The sequence below is a fragment of the Schistocerca americana genome, chromosome 8, assembly GCF_021461395.2.
Source record: "Schistocerca americana isolate TAMUIC-IGC-003095 chromosome 8, iqSchAmer2.1, whole genome shotgun sequence".
NCBI classification, from domain to species: Eukaryota; Metazoa; Arthropoda; class Insecta; order Orthoptera; family Acrididae; genus Schistocerca; species Schistocerca americana.
This window is the reverse complement of record NC_060126.1, coordinates 212,122,612-212,146,564: the sequence shown is the minus strand read 5'-3', so window position 1 is coordinate 212,146,564 and position 23,953 is coordinate 212,122,612. Positions and strand designations below refer to the sequence as shown.

Sequence of the window (23,953 nt, the reverse complement as noted above, 5' to 3'; positions counted from 1 at the left end):
GACCAGTGCTACCTTTCATCACTCATTAGTCACGACTATCCAGGATCTCCTTTCTGACTGTCATCAAGCTGTATGGCCACTCATTTTCGTTTGGCCCTCTGGACATGTTGGGACCTCAGGCAATGAACATACCGACTACTTGACAAAGTTGATTACTAGGATGCTGATTTTGGAAATGGGGGTCTCAGAACTGGACCTTTGGTTGACTCTATGCTATCAGTTGTTAGAGGCGTGGAACATGGTGTGGTCTGCTCAGGACTCCCAAAAGAAACTGAGGGCAATAAAGGATAAGACAACCATGTCTCTCCTTTGTGCTTCCTGCAGGTAATCTTTTGTCCTTCGTCAACTATGGATTGGCTGCACTTGGCTGACCCATGGCCACATTCTCCAACATGAGAACCCTGCTAATGTGATGCCTGCCTAGTGGTGGCCCACGTCCTACTAGGCTGCCCAAATTTGGCTTCTTTGCGGGGATCTCTTAACTTTCCTAACACGCTGTCTCCTCTACTCTTACTTGGTTATTTAGCAGTTCATTCATAATAAAGTACAGTTATATTTGATTTGATGCTTCTCAGTCTGTATGCTGTTTGTAGGGTTCTTGGATGTCCAGCTTGATACAGTCATCGAATGCCCATGATATTTCAGTGAATAACCATTCCACCTTCATGAGGTGGTGCTGCTGCTAGTATTAATCGCTCGTGGGTCCCAACAACACACACCGTCTTCGGTGGTGGGGAGGGTGGCAGTATCTCTTTGGCAGCCGTGACCAAATGATCTCATGTCCGCTTGCACCGTTGCCCCTTGATAGAGCTCAGTATTGGTTCCCAAGCCTTACTGAGTTGGTGACCAGTGTCCCTGTTGATAAAGTTGTCTGTTATGCGGATTTCTGTGGCCTCTTTGAAGATCAGTCCCAGTAGTTATTTGTGGACCAGGACCAGTACTTTTCTCTCATCATAATTCGCTGTGTGTCCAGTGTTTATGCAATGTTCTGCTAGGGCAGATTGGGTTGGTTGATCTAGGCAGGTGTAGTGTTGGTGTTCTTTGCATCAGTCTCCCATATACGAACTGTTTGGCCGATATAGGATTTCACACTGCTGCACAGAATTTTGTATATGTTCGCTTTCTTGAGGCTGACATCATCTTTCACCATTCCTAGTAAGGTGTGTGTCTTAGCCAGTGGTCAGAAGACTGTATTGATCTTGGAGTTGCCTCAATAGTCTCCCATTTTTGGATGACACATTGCCTGCAAAAGGTAGAAACGTCAGGCCTTTTTTCTCTTTTCTGCTTGATCTTCATCTTGGTTTCTACTGCACTTCTGTTGTTGGAAGTCCCTTTGGATTTGGCAGTTGCCATATCCATTTTTGCAGAACACAGTCTCCATGTGTTTGAGTTCTGTTGATAGTTCTGTTCATCCAAGATTGTCCAAGTGTTAAGCACTCTGGTTAGCTGAACCTGATGGTGGCAGCAGGAAGCATGTAGATACAGGTCAGTGTGTGTGGCCTTGTAGTACATTCTGTGACCTAGCCAGCCATCTGACCTGTGCTGCACTAGGACATCAAGAAAGGATAGTTATCGAGAAAGATGGGTAACAGTTCGCATGGTGAAAGATTGATGCAAAGAACACCAACTCTGCACCCACCTCGGCCAACCAAGTCAATCTGCCGTAGTAGAACATCACATGAGCACTGGATACACAGCAAATTATGAAGAGACAAAAGTACTGGCCTCCTCGAATAACTACTGGGACTTCACTTCAGAGAGGCCATAGAAAATTGCACAACAGACAACCTCGTCAACAGGGCTGCTGGTTACCAACTCAGTAAGCCCTGGGAACCAATACTATGCTTTATCAAGGAGCAACAGAGCAAGGGTACATGAAATCACTCTGCCACAGCCAGCAAAGAGATACTGCGGCCCTCCCCACCATCTATCACAGCCTCCGCTTCCCCAACCACCGGACAAGCCACACATCATCGATGCACGGAATCGCACCTGTACCCGCGAGGGATAAATGCTAACGGCAGAGAGCAGACAGACCATTACATCAGCACCAACTGATGATTGCAAAATGGTTATTTGCCAAAATATCGTCGCCACTCAATGATCATATCCAGCTGGACACCCAAGAACTACTCATACAGTAGTTATCCTTAATTCTGTATGTTGTTGTTGTTGTGGTCTTCAGTCCTGAGACTGGTTTGATGCAGCTCTCCATGCTACTCTATCCTGTGCAAGCTTTTTCATCTCCCAGTACCTACTGCAACCTACATCCTTCTGAATCTGCTTAGTGTGTTCATCTCTTGGTCTCCCTCTACGATTTTTACCCTCCACGCTGCCCTCCAATACTAAATTGGTGATCCCTTGATGCCTCAGAACATGTCCTACCAACCGATCCCTTCTTCTGGTCAAGTTGTGCCACAAACTTCTCTTCTCCCCAATCCTATTCAATACTTCCTCATTAGTTACGTGATCTACCCATCTAATCTCCAGCATTCTTCTGTAGCACCACATTTCGAAAGCTTCTATTCTCTTCTTGTCCAAACTATTTATCGTCCATGTTTCACTTCCATACATGGCTACACTCCATACAAATACTTTCAGAAATGACTTCCTGACACTTAAATCTATACTCGATGTCAAGAAATTTCTCTTCTTCAGAAACGCTTTTCTTGCCATTGTCAGTCTACATTTTATATCCTCTCTACTTCGACCATCATCAGTTATTTTGCTCCCCAAATAGCAAAACTGCTTTACTACTTTAAGTGCCTCATTTCCTAATCTAATTCCCTCAGCATCACCCGACTTAATTAGACTACATTCCATTATCCTTGTTTTGCTTTTGTTGATGTTCATCTTATATCCTCTTTTCAAGACACTGTCCATTCCATTCAACTGCTCTTCCAAGTCCTTTGCTGTCTCTGACAGAATTACAATGTCATCGGCGAACCTCAAAGTTTTTATTTCTTCTCCATGAATTTTAATACCTACTCCGAATTTTTCTTTTGTTTCCTTTACTGCTTGCTCAATATACAGATTGAACAACATCGGGGAGAGGCTACAACCCTGTCTTACTCCCTTCCCAACCACTGCTTCCCTTTCATGTCCCTCGACTCTTATAACTGCCATCTGGTTTCTGTACAAATTGTAAATAGCCTTTCGCTCCCTGTATTTTACCCCTGCCACCTTTAGAATTTGAAAGAGAGTATTCCAGTCAACATTGTCAAAAGCTTTCTCTAAGTCTACAAATGCTAGAAACGTAGGTTTGTCTTTCCTTAATCTTTCTTCTAAGATAAGTCGTAAGGTCAGTATTGCCTCACGTGTTCCAGTGTTTCTACGGAATCCAAACTGATCTTCCCCGAGGTTGGCTTCTACTAGTTTTTCCATTCGTCTGTAAAGAATTCGTGTTAGTATTTTGCAGCTGTGACTTATTAAGCTGATAGTTCGGTAATTTTCACATCTATCAACACCTGCTTTCTTTGGGATTGGAATTATTATATTCTTCTTGAAGTCTGAGGGTATTTCGCCTGTTTCATACATCTTGCTCACCAGATGGTAGAGTTTTGTCAGGACTGGCTCTCCCACGGCCGTCAGTAGTTCCAATGGAATATTGTGTACTCCGGGGGCCTTGTTTCGACTCAGGTCTTTCAGTGCTCTGTCAAACTCTTCACGCAGTATCGTATCTCCCATTTCATCTTCATCTACATCCTCTTCCATTTCCATAATATTGTCCTCAAGTACATCGCCCTTGTATAGACCCTCTATATACTCCTTCCACCTTTCTGCTTTCCCTTCTTTGCTTAGAACTGGGTTTCCATCTGAGCTCTTGATATTGATACAAGTCGTTCTCTTATCTCCAAAGGTCTCTTTAATTTTCCTGTAGGCGGTATCTATCTTACCCCTAGTGAGATAGGCCTCTACATCCTTACATTTGTCCTCTAGCCATCCCTGCTTAGCCATTTTGCACTTCCTGTCGATCTCATTTTTGAGACGTTTGTATTCCTTTTTGCCTGTTTCACTTACTGCATTTTTATATTTTCTCCTTTCATCAATTAAATTCAATATTTCTTCTGTTACCCAAGGATTTCTACTAGCCCTCGTCTTTTTACCTACTTGATCCTCTGCTGCCTTCACTACTTCATCCCTCAAAGCTACCCATTCTTCTTCTACTGTATTTATTTCCCCCATTCCTGTCAATTGCTACCATATTGTCTGTTCTGATATGCTTTTGTTTTATTATTAAGTAAATCACAGCAGAATACTGCTTGTGAGTATGTATTTAATTTGCACAGAATGAGCGATACTGGCTCTTTACTACCTTGTGCAGAAGGCAGAGGCCCACAATGCGAAGAACATTATTGGAAGCTGAGGAGCAAATTCTGCACCGCATCCAAGAAGATCCTGTTCACAGTACTAGAAGCATTGCAAGCCAAGTGGGTGTACCGCACACTGTTGTTCATCACACTTTGAAAGAGGCGCGTACGCAGCCTTACCACATTCAACACATACACTCATTGGAAGAGAAAGACTTCCCTTCATGACGAGAATACTCAGAGTGGTTTTTGTTACAAAATGCACTGCATGATTTTGTAAACAAAATACTCATCGCAGATGAAGCTTGTTTCAATCACAACGAAATAACGTGCATACGTGGAATGTACATTATCTGCACGAAGTAATAGCAACACATTTTCAGTGCCACCTTTCTGTAAATGTATGGGTGGGTATAATTGATGATTACAGTATTGGACCTTAAGTTTTACCTGCATGATTGACTAGTAACAATTACCAAAGCTTTCTCGAGGAAATATTGCTACCAGCTTTCTTAGAAAATATTCCATTTAGCCGTACGTCATAATGCGTAGTTCTTGGATGATAGTGCTCCATTGCACTTTGGTCACAGAGTGCGAAGATTTCCAGGACAGTGGATAGGATGTTTTGGTCCATGTCAATGGGCAGCAGGCAGCCCTGATTAAAACCCAGTGAATTTTTACTTTTGGGGCCATATGAAAGAACTTATTTATGCTCAGAAAACGAATAGTATGGACGAACCTACGCACAGGAGACTGTGCTGCCAATGCCATAAAGACAAATGTGCGTGTGTGTGAACAAGTGCGATGAAACTGGGTTCGCTGTAATGAAGTGTGTGTCGAATTGAGCGGTGGGCATTTTGAACACTTATTGTAGTATTGGTGTAGCAGGAAACAAAGTAATGTGTTTTGTTGTGGTACTGTTGTAGAAAAGGAAAATAATCTTAATTTAGTTTTTGTTATGGTGTTGTTGTGAAAAGAGGAAACTGTTGACTGTAATTAACACACAAAAAATTATGTGGTGATTGGTTGACCATGTACTAAGGGAAACACGTTTTATTTGATGTTAGCTTTTCTTTACTACCACAATCTTGGTTATGATGATGTTGTAAAAGAGAAAACACCTGGTTGTACTTAATTCATTGTTTATGTAAAACAAATTACTCATTCTTGACAACTCAATGGCTGCTTACATTGCTTGTTTTGGTAGTACCTAGCCGCCGTGTCGCATTGTATGTGTCCAGTGTTTACATTTGCTCTGGTTCGTCCTTTACCTTTTTTGACCACTGCATTGATGTCGGTAATACACAAGCAAGGTTGAGTGCCATCAGCTGACAGTGTAAACAGAAATGCATCTATTATCAAACCTACAGATATCTGTCTTTTAGAAATACAAAAATGAAGAGCTTGATATGACATTTCATTAGACTTTTTTGTAAAGCACACTGAGATGTACCATCTGTATAATTTTGGATATTTCAAAAATGGGTAACCTATGTCTACAAGAATATTTTTTAAAGTATCACATAAAAGTTTGAAGTAAATTGGCCAATAACTTTTTGAGAGTTTTGGTAACTATTTTAAATTACAGCTTGTTCTTATGCAGTAGTATAGATGAGAAATTTAAAGAATTCTAAACATTTGGTCTTTTCCTTCACCCATAAAACACAGACTTCAAGAAATGGCCAGTAATGTTGCAGTTAAATTCTTGCTTTGATTTTTATTGCATTTTATTTGATACCAAATGAATATGGTAACCTTTTTGATATTGCTTAGATGAGAATTTATATTTGTGAGGGTAATACCAGACTCATTATTTAAGAATTAATAATTCTTGGTTTGCATAAATGATACTAAAAAAACAGTGGTAGTTATTTTTGCCTTTATGCAGGAGCATGTCAATAATGTGCATCTTTTAAAGGATATCCTCGTATGAAAGACAATATGGTTCTTACAAGGGAACCTCCCCATCGCTCCCCCCTCAGATTTAGTTATAAGTTGGCATAGTGGATAGGCCTTGAAAAACAGAACACAGATCAATCGAGAAAACAGGAAGAAGTTGTGTAGAACTATGAAAAAAAATAAGCAAAATATACAAACTGAGTAGTCCATGCGCAAGATAAGCAACATCAAGGACAGTGTGAGCTAAGAAGCGCCGTGGTTAGCGTGAGCGGCTGCAGAACGAAAGGTCCTTGGTTCAAGTCCTCCCTCAAGTGAAAAGTTTACTTTTTTATCTTCGCAAAGTTATGATCTGTCCGTTCATTCATTGACGTCTCTATTCACTGTAATAAGTTTAGTGTCTGTTTTGCGACCGCACCGCAAAACCGTGCGATTAGTAGACGAAACGTCCGCCTCTCCAATGGGAAATGAAAACATTTGATCGCAAGGTCATAGGTCAACCGATTCCTCCACAGGAAAACACATTTGATATATTCTATACGACACTGGTGATGGCATGTGCGTCACATGACAGGAATTCGTTGTCGACCCACCTATCTTGTACACCTGGCGAATGGGTAAAAAGATTCTTCTATCTTGCCCAATTTAGGTTTTCTTGTGGATGTGATAATCACTCCCAAAAAAAGTGATGAAAACATAACAGACAGACAGATAATAATTGTCTGAAAATAAAAAAATTAAACTTTTCACTCGAGGAAAGACTTGAACCAACAACCTCTCATTCCGCAGTCGCTCACGCTAACCACGGGACTACAGAGCTCGTTAGCTCACATTGTCCTTGATATTACCTTCTTGCGCGTGGACTAATCAGTTAGTATATTTTGCTTATTTTTTTCATAGTTCCACACAACTTCTTCCTGTTTTCTCGATTGATCTGTGTTCCGTTTTTCAAGGCCTATCCACTGTGCCAACTTATAACTAAATCTGAGGGGGGTGCGATGGGAAGGTTCCCTTGTGAGGAAATACTGTAGCATATACTTAGAGAACCTTTATGTGAAGAAGACTGTAGCCATTACACTGCCACCATTCTCTATCTCAAGTATGGATCATGACGATAACATGAGAGAGATTAGGGCATGTACAGAAGCATATTGACCGTCATTTGATACTTGCTTAATATGTGAATGGAATAGGACAGAAAATAGACAACTTTGGTATGAAGAGCCCTATATGCCATACTTTATCTCATGCATAGACTATTTGAAATGAAGTCTATTTTTATAAAGGGCATTGAATAAGTAATGCAATACAGTCTTTTTCATGCAATTTCGGCTGGAAAAAAAAAAAAAATGCGTAATTACTTGTGAGACATTTTGTAATATTCCCACTTCAGTCCCCACGGGTCAATGAAGTTCCAGTAGGTGGTGGCACTGTATGTTAACCTTCAAAATGGCATCTATAATGGAGGTGTGTTCTAAGCAGAGAGCTATCATTGAGTTTTTTGTAAAAACCAGAGCATCACAGATACTTATAGGTGCTTGCAGAATGCCTACGGAGACATGGCAATGAACGCAAGCACAGTGAGTCATTGGGTTAGGTGTCTGTCATCGTCACATCAAGGCTATGCTAACCTGTGTGATATCCTGCATGCCAGCTGTGGCACATACAGCAATGACTCCAGAAATGTTGGGGACTTCAGTGTTTTCACTGCCACACTGCCAAAAATATGAAAATTAATTTCTTCTCCTCCATGACACTGCAAGGTCTCACTCAAATCTGTGTACCCAAGAGGAGCCCACAAAATTTCATTGGACTGTTCTCTCTCATCAGTCCTACGCCTGGATATTGCACCTCCCAGCTTCCATCTTTTAGACCCAATGAAAGATGCACTCTTTGGGAAGCAGAATATGGATGTTGGGGAGGTTAATGATGCACCAAGACTTTGGCTCTGACATCGACAAGTATAATGGTACAATGCTAGTATACATACCTTCCCAGTAAGGTCCCATAAAACTGTCACATTGAATGGAGTTTATGTTGAAAAATAGGCGTTTCTAGCTAAAAGGGGGGGGGGGGGGGGGGATAATACTGTGTATTAGGATCCTGAATAAAACCAACCCGCTTTCAGAAGGAGAGAGAAAAAAAAAAGTGCAGTATTACTTACTGAACACTCCTCGTATTTAACTGGCCAAGTGGATGCAACAATATCAAACTGTGGATAATGAATTTTGAGTAATAATTGATTATGTCCTTGGAGAACTGTAATTATTTCATGTTATCGGGTACTCAGAGGTGATCATTTACAACCAAAAGTTGCTCAGTAGGTAGTTGCCACCTTTGCTAAACACGATTTGTGTACTCCAGCTTTATCTGAGATAATCTGAACATTTGAGATTTACTGTATCAACCTGGTGTTTGAAGTACTTGAAATGTCTATGGAGGTAAGCCATGTGCACTTGCTGGTTTGCATTCATTATGGTGGTATGATTCTGTTGGTGCACAACATTACTGAAGATTTTCAGTGCTCTAGATACTATTGAAACGACACTAGTGCAAATCCTAAAACACACCCTTTTTAAACAGTCGAGGTTGAATGGAATGTTTATTATGACAGATTACTTTGACTTTTGTCTACAGAATATTTGCAGATACATATCTATTACATGTATTTTTGAAAATGGAAAGTCTGGTATGGAATACCAACAATGTGAAAAGGATAGTTTGCTACTCACCACATTAGGAAGGAATTGCTTTGCAGACAGATGCAGTGCAAAGACTACTAAACTTTTAACTTTCAAAGAAGTTCTTCCTCAGGAGCAGAACAAACGTTTTTGCTACTGGGTTGTTTGAAGTGGGTTTCAGGGCATGTAAAGGAGTGAAGATTAGCATCTGATTAAACATTAATTGTGTCCGGGAAGGCTCTGTAGAGTTAAAACATTCCATTACGGTCATTTTCTTTTCAGTGGTGTTGTCCGTTAACAAAATAACAAGGATTAACTAAGATATCTTGCCCTTAAAAAAAAACAACTGGATCAGTTTTCGCTGTCTCCTTTAGTGTGGGCCGTATAGACCAAGAGTGGAAAAAAATGTGATAGTCAACTGATCTGAATGTCATGTAACCATTTGCACTGTTCAAACTGTTGTTCCAAGCACAACACTTCTCGGGTGACTCTTATTTTTGTGTATATTGTGGATGAAGTTTTTATTTTTAAGTTGATGGAATGCTGTTTTCATGATTGCCATATGGCTCGTGCTCACATGGTTTGTGGAAGTGTAGCTATATTTATAACGCCATACTTATTTGCATTCAGCATGCTGGAAACTGTTTTCCAGGATGTCATGACTTAACACTGTAGAGGGGGGCATTAAAATTTCACTGTGGTTGAAAATGACAAACTGTTGAAATTTCAACCTTAAAATAAATATTTTCAACAGACATAAATGGAATGACTGCATTAAATAATAACATAAAGGCTATGGATGCAGTCCTCTTACCAAGAGAAACAACAGAGGCCCGTCATTGATTAAATTTGCAGTTGTGTCCCTGTTGCAGTAAATAAACTGTTGGTAGGCAGTCTTGGTGAGGTAGCCATGTGTCTATATTCAGTGCCAGCTCATGAGTATACATTCTGAGTGTTCACAGATTTTTAGATTCAGATAAATTTGAGTGTGTCCAGTCTCACAGTAAAAAGAAAAAAAAGGGAATGGTGGTTGCTGGTGATTTTAATGTGGATTTATTGAAAAGCTCTGTCAATGAACAGTTATTGCAGTCAGTAACATTATCATTCAATTTAGTTTGTACTGTCAACTTTACTACTAGGATATGTAAATGCTCTGAAACTGCTATAGATAATATCTTTGTAGACAAATATAGGGAAAAAGTCATATCACAAAACCAATAGTAAATGGGCTATGTGATCATGACATGCAGCATCTTGTTTAAAATGTTGAAATTTATCAGGATAAAAAATCTATTAAATCTGAGCACAGGACGGTAATAAAAAATCAAACATTGAGAAATTCAGGAAATTGTTAGAAGACATAATTCTGACTCTAATGGAAAATACAATGTTGTTGTTGTGGTCTTCAGTCCTGAGACTGGTTTGATGCAGCTCTCCATGCTACTCTCTCCTGTGCAAGCCTCTTCATCTCCCAGTACCTACTGCAACCTACATCCTTCTGAATCTGCTTAGTGTATTCATCTCTTGGTCTCCCTCTACGGTTTTTACCCTCCACGCTGCCCTCCAATACTAAATTGGTGATCCCTTGATGCCTCAGAAGATGTCCTACCAACCGATCCCTTCTTCTGGTCAAGTTGTGCCACAAACTTCTCTTCTCCCCAATCCTATTCAATACTTCCTCATTAGTTATGTGATCTACCCATCTAATCTTCAGCATTCTTCTGTAGCACCACATTTCGAAAGCTTCTATTCTCTTCTTGTCCAAACTATTTATCGTCCATGTTTCACTTCCATACATGGGTACACTCCATACAAATACTTTCATAAATGACTTCCTGACACTTAAATCTATACTCGATGTTAACAAATATCTCTTCTTCAGAAACGCTTTCCTTGCCATTGCCAGTCTACATTTTATATCCTCTCTACTTCGACCATCATCAGTTATTTTGCTCCCCAAATAGCAAAACTCCTTTACTACTTTAAGTGTCTCATTTCCTAATCTAATTCCCTCAGCATCACCCGACTTAATTCGACTACATTCCATTATCCTCGTTTTGCTTTTGTTGATGTTCATCTTATATCCTCCTTTCAAGACACTGTCCATTCCATTCAACTGCTCTTCCAAGTCCTTTCCTGTCTCTGACAGAATTACAATGTCATCGGCGAACCTCAAAGTTTTTATTTCTTCTCTATGGATTTTAATACCTACTCCGAATTTTTCTTTTGTTTCCTTTACTGCTTGCTCAATATACAGATTTAATAACATCAAGGAGACGCTACAACCCTGTCTTACTCCCTTCCCAACCACTGCTTCCCTTTCGTGCCCCTTGACTCTTATAACTGCCATCTGGTTTCTGTACAAATTGTAAATAGCCTTTCTCTCCCTGTATTTTACCCCTGCCACCTTTAGAATTTGAAAGAGAGTATTCCAGTCAACATTGTCAAACGCTTTCTCTAAGTCTACAAATGCTAGAAACGTAGGTTTGCCTTTCCTTAATCTTTCTTCTAAGATAAGTCGTAAGGTCAGTATTGCCTCACGTGTTCCAGTGTTTCTACGGAATCCAAACTGATCTTCCCCGAGGTCGGCTTCTACCAGTTTTTCCATTCGTCTGTAAAGAATTCGCGTTAGTTTTTTGCAGCTGTGGCTTATTAAACTGTCACATCTGTCAACACCTGCTTTCTTTGGGATTGGAATTATTATATTCTTCTTGAAGTCTGAGGGTATTTCGCCTGTTTCATACATCTTACTCACCTGATGGTAGAGTTTTGTCAGGACTGGCTGTCCCAAGGCCATCAGTAGTTCCAATGGAATGTTGTCTACTCCCGGGGCCTTGTTTCGACTCAGGTCTTTCAGTGCTCTGTCAAACTCTTCACGCAGTATCGTATCTCCCATTTCATCTTCATCTACATCCTCTTCCATTTCCATAATATTGTCCTCAAGTACATCGCCCTTGTACAGACCCTCTATATACTCCTTCCACCTTTCTGCTTTCCCTTCTTTGCTTAGAACTGGGTTTCCATCTGAGCTCTTGATATTCATACAAGTCGTTCTCTTATCTCCAAAGGTCTCTTTAATTTTCCTGTAGGCAGTATCTACCTTACCCCTAGTGAGATAAGCCTCTACATCCTTACATTTGTCCTCTAGCCATCCCTGCACAGCCATTTTGCACTTCCTGTCGATATCATTTTTGAGACGTTTGTATTCCTTTTTGCCTGTTTCATTTACTGCACTTTTATATTTTCTCCTTTCATCAATTAAATTCAATATTTCTTCTGTTACCCAAGGATTTCTACTAGCCCTCGTCCTTTTACCTAATTGATCCTCTGCTGCCTTCACTACTTCATCCCTCAAAGCTACCCATTCTTCTTCTACTGTATTTCTTTCCCCCATTCCTGTCAATTGTTCCCTTATGCTCTCCCTGAAACTCTCTACAACCTCTGGTTCTTTCAGTTTATTCAGGTCCCATCTCCTTAAATTCCCACCTTTTTGCAGTTTCTTCAGTTTCAATCTGCAGTTCATAACCAATAGATTGTGGTCAGAATCCACATCTGCCCCTGGAAATGTCTTACAGTTTAAAACCTGGTTCCTAAATCTCTGTCTTACCATTATATAATCTATCTGATACCTTTTAGTATCTCCAGGGTTCTTCCATGTATACAAAGCAGTCATTAATAAAGTTACCTCCACTTTTGAAAATTGTTTTCCCCTAAAGGTTATTCAAATCACCCAGAAGTCAAAAAATAAACCGTGGATTACACAACGAATAAAGATATCACATGGGACAAAAAGGAGACTGTATCATTAGATTAGATTAATTATTCATTCCATAGACCCATAAAAGAGGGAAGCCTCCTGGGTGTGGAACATGTCAGATAAATACATTACAAAAATGTAATTAAAAAGACTTGAATTTGATCCTCAGTCAATAAACAGTAAAATTATGTACATGAATTAAATTTAAACTTCTAATATTTACAGGTTTAATACTTACATCTGCTTTCATTAAATCCATCATTCTGACATTTGCTAGTTTCTTGGCTATTGCAACCAAGTATTGTCAAAAATTAAAGTATAATAAATTTTCATTAAAATGGTCTACTGCACTAGTTGAGAAACTCATGGATGGAACAAAAGGAGTTGGCCACCAAAAATTCTTTTAAATTACGTTTAAATTGTGCCTTGTCTGAAACTAAACTCTTAATGGTTCCAGAATCTCAGAATGGTTCTCTTAATGGTTGCTGGTAACTTATTGAAAATATGCATTGCTGAATACTGGACTCCTTTCTGGGCAAGAGTAAGTGATTTTAAATCTTTATGTATATGGTTCTTATTCCTAGTATTGATACTGTGTACTAAGCAATTAGTTGGAAAAAGAGATGTATTATTTACAACAAACTTCATTAAGGAATAAATATACTGAGAAGCTGTGGTTAATATGCCCAATTCTTTGAATAGGTTTCGACATGATGTTCTTGGATTTACACTACTCATTACTCTTATTATACGTTTCTCTACTCTAAAAATTTTTTCTCTGTTTGTGGAGTTACCCCAAAATATGATACCATATGACATAATGGAGTGAAAATAAGCAAAATATGCCAGTTTTTTTTTATATTTATATCTCCTATGTCTGACATCATTCGCATTGCAAACACAGACTTGTTTAGGCGCTTTAGCAGTTCGTTAGTATGTTGCTCCCAACTGAATTTATTATCAAGTTGTAATCCCAAGAATTTTACACTCTCAGCTACTGTCTGCAGTCTAGAAACAGCTCTAATGTTAAAATTGTAATGTATTACAAAGAATACAGCAAAATATTGAAGCAAGTAATCCAGAAATCATAGCAGCTTTATTATGAGAAAAAGATAATTACACCAGGCAACAAAATACAAAATAAAAACTGTATGGGATATAGTGAAGATAGAGGATAGAGACAGGGGGGGGGGGGGGGGGGGGGGGCAAAAAGTAAGAGGAACAGATAGCTCTAAAAATAAATGGGACTTTGGTAACAAATGTATGCAGTGTTGCTAACCTCTTAAACAAGTACTTCATTTCTGTTACTGACAGCTTTAGATTATCAGGTTCGGTGAACAGTGCAATGGAGTATCTGAGACCAGACTTTAAAAGTAACTTCAGTAAAATGGAAATGACACGTCTCCCAAAGAAGTAGCATCCATCATAAAATCCTTAACATCTAAGTATTCCAGTGGGTTTCATAACATATCAACGAAGTTAATCAAAGAGTGCTCATGCAAGTTCAGTTCTATCTTAAGTTATTTGTGTAATCAGTCTCTTATCAGTGGAATATTTCCAGACTGGCTAAAATATTCTGAAGTTAAGCCTCTTTACAGGAAGGGAGCTAAAGAGATAACACCAAACTATCGACCAATTTCACTTTTGCTAGCTTTCTCAAAAATATTTGAAAAGGTTGTGTTCAAGCATCTCCTTAAGCATCTGACTACAAATAATATATTGTCCAAGTCACAGTTTGGATTTCTTAAAGTTTCTGATATAGAGAAAGCTATTTACACTTACAGTGAGAATGTACTTAATTCATTAGATAATAAACTATAGGCTACTGGCATTTTATGTGACTTGTCACAAGCTTTTGACTGTGTGAACCACAGCATTCTCGTAAGTAAATTAGAGTATTATGGTGTCACCGGTAATGCTGCAAAATGGTTTGAGTCTTGTCTAACAGGAAACAAAAGGTGTCGTTGCAAAATACCTGTGCAGTAAGCAGTTAGTCTTCATCTGACTGGGGATTAATTACATGTGGTGCTCCTCAAGGTTCCATCTTGGGTCCATTGCTTTTTCTTGAGTGCATTAATGTCTCTCATCTGTTACATTGCCAGATGCTAAGTCTGTTTCGTTTGCAGATGGTACAAACATTGAAATAAGTAGCAAGTCAAGTACAGATTTAGAAATAGCTGCTAATCAAATTTTCACTGACATTAACAAGTGGTTTAAAGCTAATTCACTGCCATTAAACTTTGAAAAGACCCACTATATGCAGTTCAGAACCTGTAAGAGATTTCCTTCCAGCATGTGTATAACATATGAAGACACACAGATTGAAGAGGTTGACAGTGTTAAATTTCTGGGATTACAACTCGATAATAAATTCAGTTGGAAAGGGCATACCACAGAATTACTTAAGCACCTAAACAAGCCTGTATTTGCAGTGAGAATGATATCAGATGTAGGAGATATAAATATAAAAAAAATTTGCACTCTTTGCTTACAGGGTTATTACAAATGATTGAAGCGATTTCACAGCTCTACAATAACTTTATTATTTGAGATATTTTCACAATGCTTTGCACACACATACAAAAACTCAAAAAGTTTTTTTAGGCATTCACAAATGTTCGATATGTGCCCCTTTAGTGATTCGGCAGACATCAAGCCGATAATCAAGTTTCTCCCACACTCGGCGCAGCATGTCCCCATCAATGAGTTCGAAAGCATCGTTGATGCAGGCTCGCAGTTCTGGCACGTTCCTTGGTAGAGGAGGTTTAAACACTGAATCTTTCACATAACCCCACAGAAAGAAATCGCATGGGGTTAAGTCAGGAGAGTGTGGAGGCCATGACATGAATTGCTGATCATGATCTCCACCACGACCGGTTTTCCAATCTCCTGTTTAAGAAATGCCAAACATCATGATGGAAGTGCAGTGGAGCACCATCCTGTTGAAAGATGAAGTCGGCGCTGTCGGTCTCCAGTTGTGGCATGAGCCAATTTTCCAGCATGTCCAGATACACGTGTCCTGTAACGTTTTTTTCGCAGAAGAAAGAGGGGCCGTAAACTTTAAACCGTGAGATTGCACAAAACACGTTAACTTTTGGTGAATTGCGAATTTGCTGCACGAATGCGTGAGGATTCTCTACCACCCAGATTTGCACATTGTGTCTGTTCACTTCACCATTAAGAAAAAATGTTGCTTCATCACTGAAAACAAGTTTCGCACTGAACGCATCCTCTTCCATGAGCTGTTGCAACCGCGTCGAAAATTCAAAGCGTTTGACTTTGTCATCGGGTGTCAGGGCTTGTAGCAATTGCCAACGGTAAGGCTTCTGCTTTAGCCTTTTCCGTAAGATTTTCCAAACCGTCGGCTGTGGTACGTTTAACTCCCTGCTTGCTTTATTCGTCGACTTCCGCAGGCTACGCGTGAAACTTGGCCGCATGCGTTCAACCGTTTCTTCGCTCACTGCAGGCTGACCCGTTGATTTCCCCTTACAGAGGCATCCAGAAGCTTTAAACTGCGCATACCATCGCCGAATGGAGTTAGCAGTTGGTGGATCTTTGTTGAACTTCGTCCTGAAGTGTCGTTGCACTGTTATGACTGACTGATGTGAGTGCATTTCGAAGCACGACATACACTTTCTCGGCTACTGTCGCCATTTTGTCTCACTGCACTCTCGAGCGCTCTGGTGGCAGAAACCTGAAGTGCGGCTTCAGCCGAACAAAACTTTACGAGTTTTTCTACGTATCTGTAGTGTGTCGTGACCATATGTCAATGAATGGAGCTACAGTGAATTTATGAAATCGCTTCAATCATTTGTAATAGCCCTGTACTTTCACTCTATTATGTCATGTGGGATCATACTCTGGGGCAACTTATCAAACCGAGAAAAATTCAAGGAACTTTGTATTCTAACCATTGCTTCTCAGTATATTTATTCCTTAATGAAATTCGTTGCAAGTAATACATCTCTATTTCCAACCAATAGCGTAATACATAGTATCAATACTAGGAATAAGAGCAATCTACGTAAAGACCTAAAATCACTTACCTTGGTCCAAAAAGGGATCCAATATTCAGCAACAAACATTTTCAATAAATTGCTAGCAACCACTAAAAGCTTGGTTTCAGATGAAGCACAGTTTAGACAGAGTTTGAAAGACATTTTGATATGCAACTCCTGCTCTATAGATGGATATCTTAACAGAGACAGTTAAGCCAGCGTAAGTAAAAATACATGTTAGATTTCAGTTTTGACAGAATTTGGTCACAACAGTCAAGATAAGGTATTTTGTGTATGACAAATTTGTTAATACTGCATAACAATGTTCCATTCTGACAGCGTGTTAATTCTGTAAATATTAGCTGTTCCAGTTTACCACATTTGTATTCACCTATTTTTGACAATCTCCTGACAAATGATCAGGGTAGTAAGTATTATATCCAAACGTTTTATGTTTTTATGTTATACTTTCTGACATGTTCCACACTTACGAGAATCATCTCATTTTTTGGGTCTATGGAACAAAAACTGAATCTAATCTAATCTATTCGCATCTCCTGTACAACAGTTGTGCTTATCAACAAGTTTATACAACTACAGCCACTGCCAATATTAATAGCAGCAGTAATAATAATAAAATGCATAACTTCTCTGACAAAAGAAAGAATTGTTTTTGTGGAGCTTTGTTGTTGTGTAAATAATTAAGTACAGTTTAGGGCAATAACAAAGAAAGTATAAGCTTTTGCAACTCCCCATTTTGCATTTTTGTGTAAGTGGGAGTTTTCATTCTTTTCCGTTTTTCGGACAAATGTTTAAGTTCCCTAACGTATGTATTAGTTCACAAATTTACTTCCGGGCTGAAAATCAGATTTCTTATGCTGCACCCACACAACAACTTGTGTTGACTGTACACTCCTTTGTCAAATGTTCACTTGTTGTCACATTTATTCGATTTTGTCACTCTCTCAATTAAAGGATCTGTTCTCAGAGGCCCTAGTTCCTTTGCAGCTAACTTTCCCTGGTAATTTACTTTTCTGTTCCCAGAATGAGATTTTTCACTGTGCAGTGGAGTTTGCGCTGATATGAAATTTCCTGACATATTAAAGCAGTGTGCCGGACCTAGACTCGAACTCGGGTCCTTTGCCTTTTGTGGGAAAGTACTCTATTGACTGAGCTACCCAAGCATGATGCAGTACCCATCCTCACAGCTTTACTTTTGTGTTAGTATCTAAAACGGATTCAACATAGCTCATATTTACACTGCACACAAAAAACCGATTCCCACACAGTAAACAACCAACTCCAAACACAAATTGCCATTTGTGAAATAATTAAACACAAGTAGTAATGTCTAACAACATGGTGACATGACTAGAATACAAATGAGGCGCTGAGATCCATAAGGGCCTAAAGCACACTACTGTCGATCCCACATTTAAGTGAATATCAGAGAAACCAGTCATACAGCTTTTCGTGAGTTCTCATATATACAGGGTGGTTCTACAGCACAGATAAACCTGATTCATCATAAGATCAACAGATTTCTATTTTGGTCTTATGTCAAAGCGGTAGGTGGATCAAAACAAAATGTCCAGACACTCTGTGACCAAAATGGTACTGAAACAGAGGATGACAGACTAAAGGCCAAAATACTAAATGTCTTTTTCCAAAGCTGTTTCACAGAGGAAGACTGCATGTAGTTCCTTCTCTAGATTGTCCCACAGATGACAAAATGGTAGATATCCAAATAGATGACAGAGGGATAGGGAAACAATTAAAATCGCTCAAAAGAGGAAAGGCTGCTGGACCTGATGGTATACCAGTTAAATTTTACACAGAGTACGCGAAGGAACTTGCCCCCCTTCTTGCAGCGGTGTGCCGTAGGTCTCTAGAAGAGCGTAGCATTCCAAAGGATTGGAAAAGGGCACAGGTCATCCCCATTTTCAAGAAGGGACGTCGAACAGATGTGCAGAACTATAGACCTATATCTCTAACGTCGATCAGTTGTAGAATTTTGGAACATGTATTATGTTCGAGTATAATGACTTTTCTGGAGACTAGAAATCTACTCTGTAGGAATCAGCATGGGTTTCGAAAAAGACGGTCGTGTGAAACCCAGCTCGCGCTATTCGTCCACAAGACTCAGAGGGCCATAGACACGGGTTCACAGGTAGATGCCGTGTTTCTTGACTTCCGCAAGGCATTCTATACAGTTCCCCACAGTCGTTTAATGAACAAAGTAAGAGCATATGGACTATCAGACCAATTGTATGATTGGATTGAAGAGTTCCTAGATAACAGAACGCAGCATGTCATTCTCAATGGAGAGAAGTCTTCCGAAGTAAAAGTGATTTCAGGTATGCCACAGGGGAGTGTCATAGGACCGTTCCTATTCACAATATACATAAATGACCTTGTGGATGACATCGGAAGTTCACTGAGGCTTTTTGCAGATGATGCTGTGGTGTATCGAGAGGTTGTAACAATGGATAATTGTACTGAAATGCAGGAGGACCTGCAGCGAATAGACGCATGGTGCAGGGAATGGCAATTGAATCTCAATGTAGACAAGTGTAATGTGCTGCGAATACATAGAAAGATAGATCCCTTATCATTTAGGTACAAAATAGCAGGTCAGCAACTGGAAGCAGTTAATTCCATAAATTATCTGGGAGTACGCATTAGGAGTGATTTAAAATGGAATGATCATATAAAGTTGATCGTCGGTAAAGCAGATGCCAGACTGAGATTCATTGGAAGAATCCTAAGGAAATGCAATCCAAACACAAAGGAAGTAGGTTACAGTACGCTTGTTCGCCCACTGCTTGAATACTGCTCAGCAGTGTGGGATCTGTACCAGATAGGGTTGATAGAAGAGATAGAGAAGATCCAACGGAGAGCAGTGCGCTTCGTTACAGGATCATTTAGTAATCGCGAAAGCGTTACGGAGATGATAGATAAACTCCAGTGGAAGACTCTGCAGGAGAGACGCTCAGTAGCTTGGTACGGGCTTTTGTTAAAGTTTCGAGAACATACCTTCACCGAAGAGTCAAGCAGTATATTGCTCCCTCCTACGTATATCTCGCGAAGAGACCATGAGGATAAAATCAGAGAGATTAGAGCCCACACAGAAGCATACCGACAATCCTTCTTTCCACGAACAATACGAGACTGGAATAGAAGGGAGAACAGATAGTGGTACTCAGGGTACCCTCCGCCACACACCGTCAGGTAGCTTGCGGAGTATGGATGTAGATGTAGATGTAGATGCGTGAGTAAATGCTACAATCTAACATTTGGCAATGATGTGCTTAAGACTGTTATGATTCTCAATGCCTCAGATGGATTACTGTATGACAAAACTGATAACTTAATATACTATAGCTCATCCAGGATCCCACAAAATAGGTTTACTCCCAGTACAGCTTTAACATATAACTGATGCCCAATTTAATTTTACTGCAGTATATAGTGAGTGAATTAGCATATGTGAGCTGTGTGCTATCATCCAGCAAGATTTATGCCGAGCGAGCGGAGGTAAAAGTCTGCCACTGTGTGCTACCACCTGGTGGCACTGATGTAAACTTCTAGTTGAGCTGTGCAAATCTGTATGTATTCGGCCCATAAGGCAATTATGTCACCTTGTGCATGCACAAAAGCTCCTCAAAATGTGCACAACTGAAGGTGTGCTCATGACCCTGATGCCAAGTTTCACAGAGTCTAGAAGAACAGTAGCATGGTAGATTTAAGAGGGTATCTTTTAGATTGCAGCATCTATGTTACATTTAACAGCATTCAAAGACAAATAACCAGTAAATCAGCAAGGTGTTGAAAGTTAGGGTGTTGGTGTGCACTTGTACTCTTAGACTGCAGCCACCACTGTTTATATTAATGGATACTTAATGGATATGAACAGTTGTCTTGATCATTTAATATTTTGCAATCTAGTTTCATGGAAACTGAGACCCTGAGGCACTACATTAATATCATGTCAAAGAAACTTCATTATATTTTTGTATAGGGCATCTGCCTGTCATCTTCAACATCATCTGATGTTAATGACCAGGTAGCCTGTCAGAATATCCATCTACACCTTCCACAGTAGTGCCCAGAGGTTCACCAGTGTTTAGTCTTCCAGTAAGTCATTAAACAGAAGTTATGGTACATCGTAAGCAGGAAACTCAATGTAATCGGTGATCACTTTCCTGCTTAAATGAAAACTGGATCACTGAGGCTGTTTCACAAAGTGTTGCAAGGCTGTAAACCCTCACTATATCTCTCATCAGCTCTTTGTCTTTAATTAACATCTGTTGTATTAATTATGAGATTAAGAAGTAGGCAGTGGAATAAGTTAGTAGCTGTTGCCTGTAATGGAAGAAACTTAATGCACTGGTTGTGGTTATGTGATTGTGAGGATGGAAGCTCTGAACAACTCTCACCTGTTCCAGAAGTTGTGACAGCATGTTTCACAGAAGGCAGTGTTATGTCACTAGCATTTTCCTAAGAAAGTGGATCTGCGGGTGAGATCTCAAAACTGAAAATCAGTAAGCTAACAATTTTGCACTATTTTAATACTCTTGCTTTCATTACTATTAGGAACCTTTCCCATCTGATATGGTCACATAATTCTTTAATTAATACAGCATTCGTGTCTGAATTGGTCTACATGAGATCCTTCATTATATTGCATGATGACACTCTCATAAAACATTGGATTTATAAAAATTAAGATCTTCAAATCTTGAACTGTGTTATACCTTGCAACAGATCAGCAGTCACTTCCTTTCCTGGGTGGACAAGAGTATATACCGTAATGATCTCATTGCCAGTAGCATGAGATCTATGAAAAAATGTTGTATGAGTGTGACATTTCGTGCTTGATATGTAAGAACAGTTGATATGAGCACATTATTCAATTTACGCAAAATTGTGGTATTCCAAGATATGACTTGCGAAGCCTGAAATTGATTTCCTTCAGAACATTTTTATTCTCCAGTACTGTGTGTGCTCTAAGTTTTGTTTATTCTTATGTTTCCTATTTTCTTCTACAGATACCTGTGAAGGCTTGCCATGTAAAAGAATTGGCAAAATTTGCTCAGGATTTGATATACAGGGATGTTGGTAAGGAGCAAAGACAGCTTAATGATCAAGATAAATCATTACTTGCACTGTATGAACGTATTATTGAGGTAGGTAATATATGACTTTATAAGGATTATAATTTGAACACAGTAATCATACTTGTGGCTGATTGCAATCTGTTTTTGACAAAACAGCATAAACATTATCTTATTTTGGAAATTTGTGTTCCACTAGGAAACAATCTTTATTTTTAAATAAGCTTTTAAAATGAATGGTCATACGCATTAGTGTCCACAGAAATTTTTCCTGAAGAGGGGAGGGGGGGGGGGGGGGGGGCAAGACTAAAAATTGCCTTTTTTTTCCATGAATTGGTCTGTTTCAAGACATGACAAGCGATAGGAACTAACCTTTATTGGTTACATCAAAAACTTATTATGTTCCAAGAATTGAAGCTTATCCACTCAATGTATGAATAATGAATAAAAACTCCGTGCTCCAGTTTCTGGAGGAGGGCAGCAAGTACCCCATCTTCTTGCCTCCCTCCCCTTCCACCCCACCCCACCCCACTCCACTCCACTCCACTCCCTCCACCCCCCATCCCCATGCAGATAGCTATGGTCATATAATAATGTAAAGCATAAATGTGTGGTATAGAATTATTTTACTCTATTGTGTTAATTACATAAGACAAGATGAAAGGCAAGTTTCTGAGTTTGAGTATCAGTGTAGCACATAGTTTTAACATTCAGACATTGTCATAAAAAAACAATTTTTGACCAGTTAGTCAGTGATATCACTTCTATACCAAGAGATACTTGTGTCATCTCGTATTCTGATACTAAAATCGATTTCTTTATCTGCCAAGGGAATCATCTGTTGTTCCATAGGTTTTGCTTAAGTGCAGTCCCATATCGTAATGTACTTATCATTTACAACTCCATTGTGATATAGAAGAGTGGCCTTTTTGTTAAATTTTCATAGTTTAGAAACCAAGTGTACCCTGTATTGTGGTATAGATCACTAAAATATGAATGGCTGTAGCATTCAGTGAACTAGCCTAGAAATTAGGCTTATTTAGTACTAAGTTTCAAAAATACTTGTTTTCAAATAGTATGGAGTATATGATTATATTTTTTAATGAAGTAATTCATTTTTATTTGTTTGTTCACAGAGCCCTGGAGAAGAACTGTTGCGAGAAACTGCATTTAGTGTACTTCAAGAATAGCTCATTTATTCAGTACATTTTTGTTCACATTTGATGGGTATTTGTAAGACAACATTCCTTATTTCCCGAACTATTTTCATTATTTTGAGTAAAATAAATTTGATTTTTTACTTTTTTGAAAATAAATCTTTTTTGTAACATGCTGATGTACACAAACATTACAAAAGAAATGGGGACGATATTAGGAAGTTGTGTAAAATATTGTGCTATCAAACAAAACAACTAGGAACTATGAAAACAGATTCTTTCTTGGACGTCGATTTAGCGGAAATACTAGTACCACATCCATTGCACCCTCTTTATCCCCTCCCATATGCGTGCACTCAAATTGTGTTTAAATTCAATGATGACATTCTAACAGTTACACTAGCAATGCAGTCATTGTCATAGTTGCCTTTACTCCAGAGACTGGTTTGTTGCAGCTTTACCCTCTAGTCTATCATGTGCATGTCCCTTCATCGCTGTGTAACTACTGCAAGCTACATCCACTTGAACATGTTTACTTATAGTCAAGCCCGACCACTTGTCTGAGCTGTTTATTGTTACATTTCATTTCCAGACAAGACTGGATCCAGTGTAAATACTACGAGAAAAGATTTCTGAACAGTTAAATGTGTATTCAATCTTAGAACACCCCCGTCCCCCAATCCAAAATGCTTCTCAAGCTGTTATTAGTTTACGGTTTATATCTTCTTTACTTTGTCAGTCATCAGTTGTCACCTACTACTTTTAGTGCCTCATGTCTCGATTTAATTCCCTCAGCATTAGCTTATTTAATTGGGCTACGTTCCATTACCTTTGTTTTACTATTGGTGTTGATCATCTTGTAACCTCTTTTCTGTTCAACTGATCTTCCATGTCCTTTACCATCTCAGACAGAATTACAATGTCATCAGTAAAACTCAAAGTTTTATTCATATTTCTTCTGCTTAACTTAGATTCCTTTTCCAAATTCTTCCTTTGTTTCCGTTATTGCTTGTTGAGTGTAGCCGGCCGGAGTGGCC

At 39.2% G+C, this 23,953-nt stretch overlaps 1 protein-coding gene across 1 annotated transcript in view; it reads left to right on the top strand.

The window, feature by feature from the left end:
- LOC124545229 (cellular tumor antigen p53-like) overlaps window positions 1–23,075 on the top strand; it is an 85,686-nt gene extending 62,611 nt beyond the window's left edge. The window contains exons 7-8 of the mRNA XM_047124100.1: window positions 21,694–21,831; window positions 22,896–23,075. Of these exons, the coding sequence (XP_046980056.1) occupies window positions 21,694–21,831; window positions 22,896–22,949 (192 nt within the window). The 3' untranslated portion in view covers window positions 22,950–23,075. The remainder of the gene's footprint in view (window positions 1–21,693; window positions 21,832–22,895) is intronic.
- Window positions 23,076–23,953: the final 878 nt, after the last annotated feature.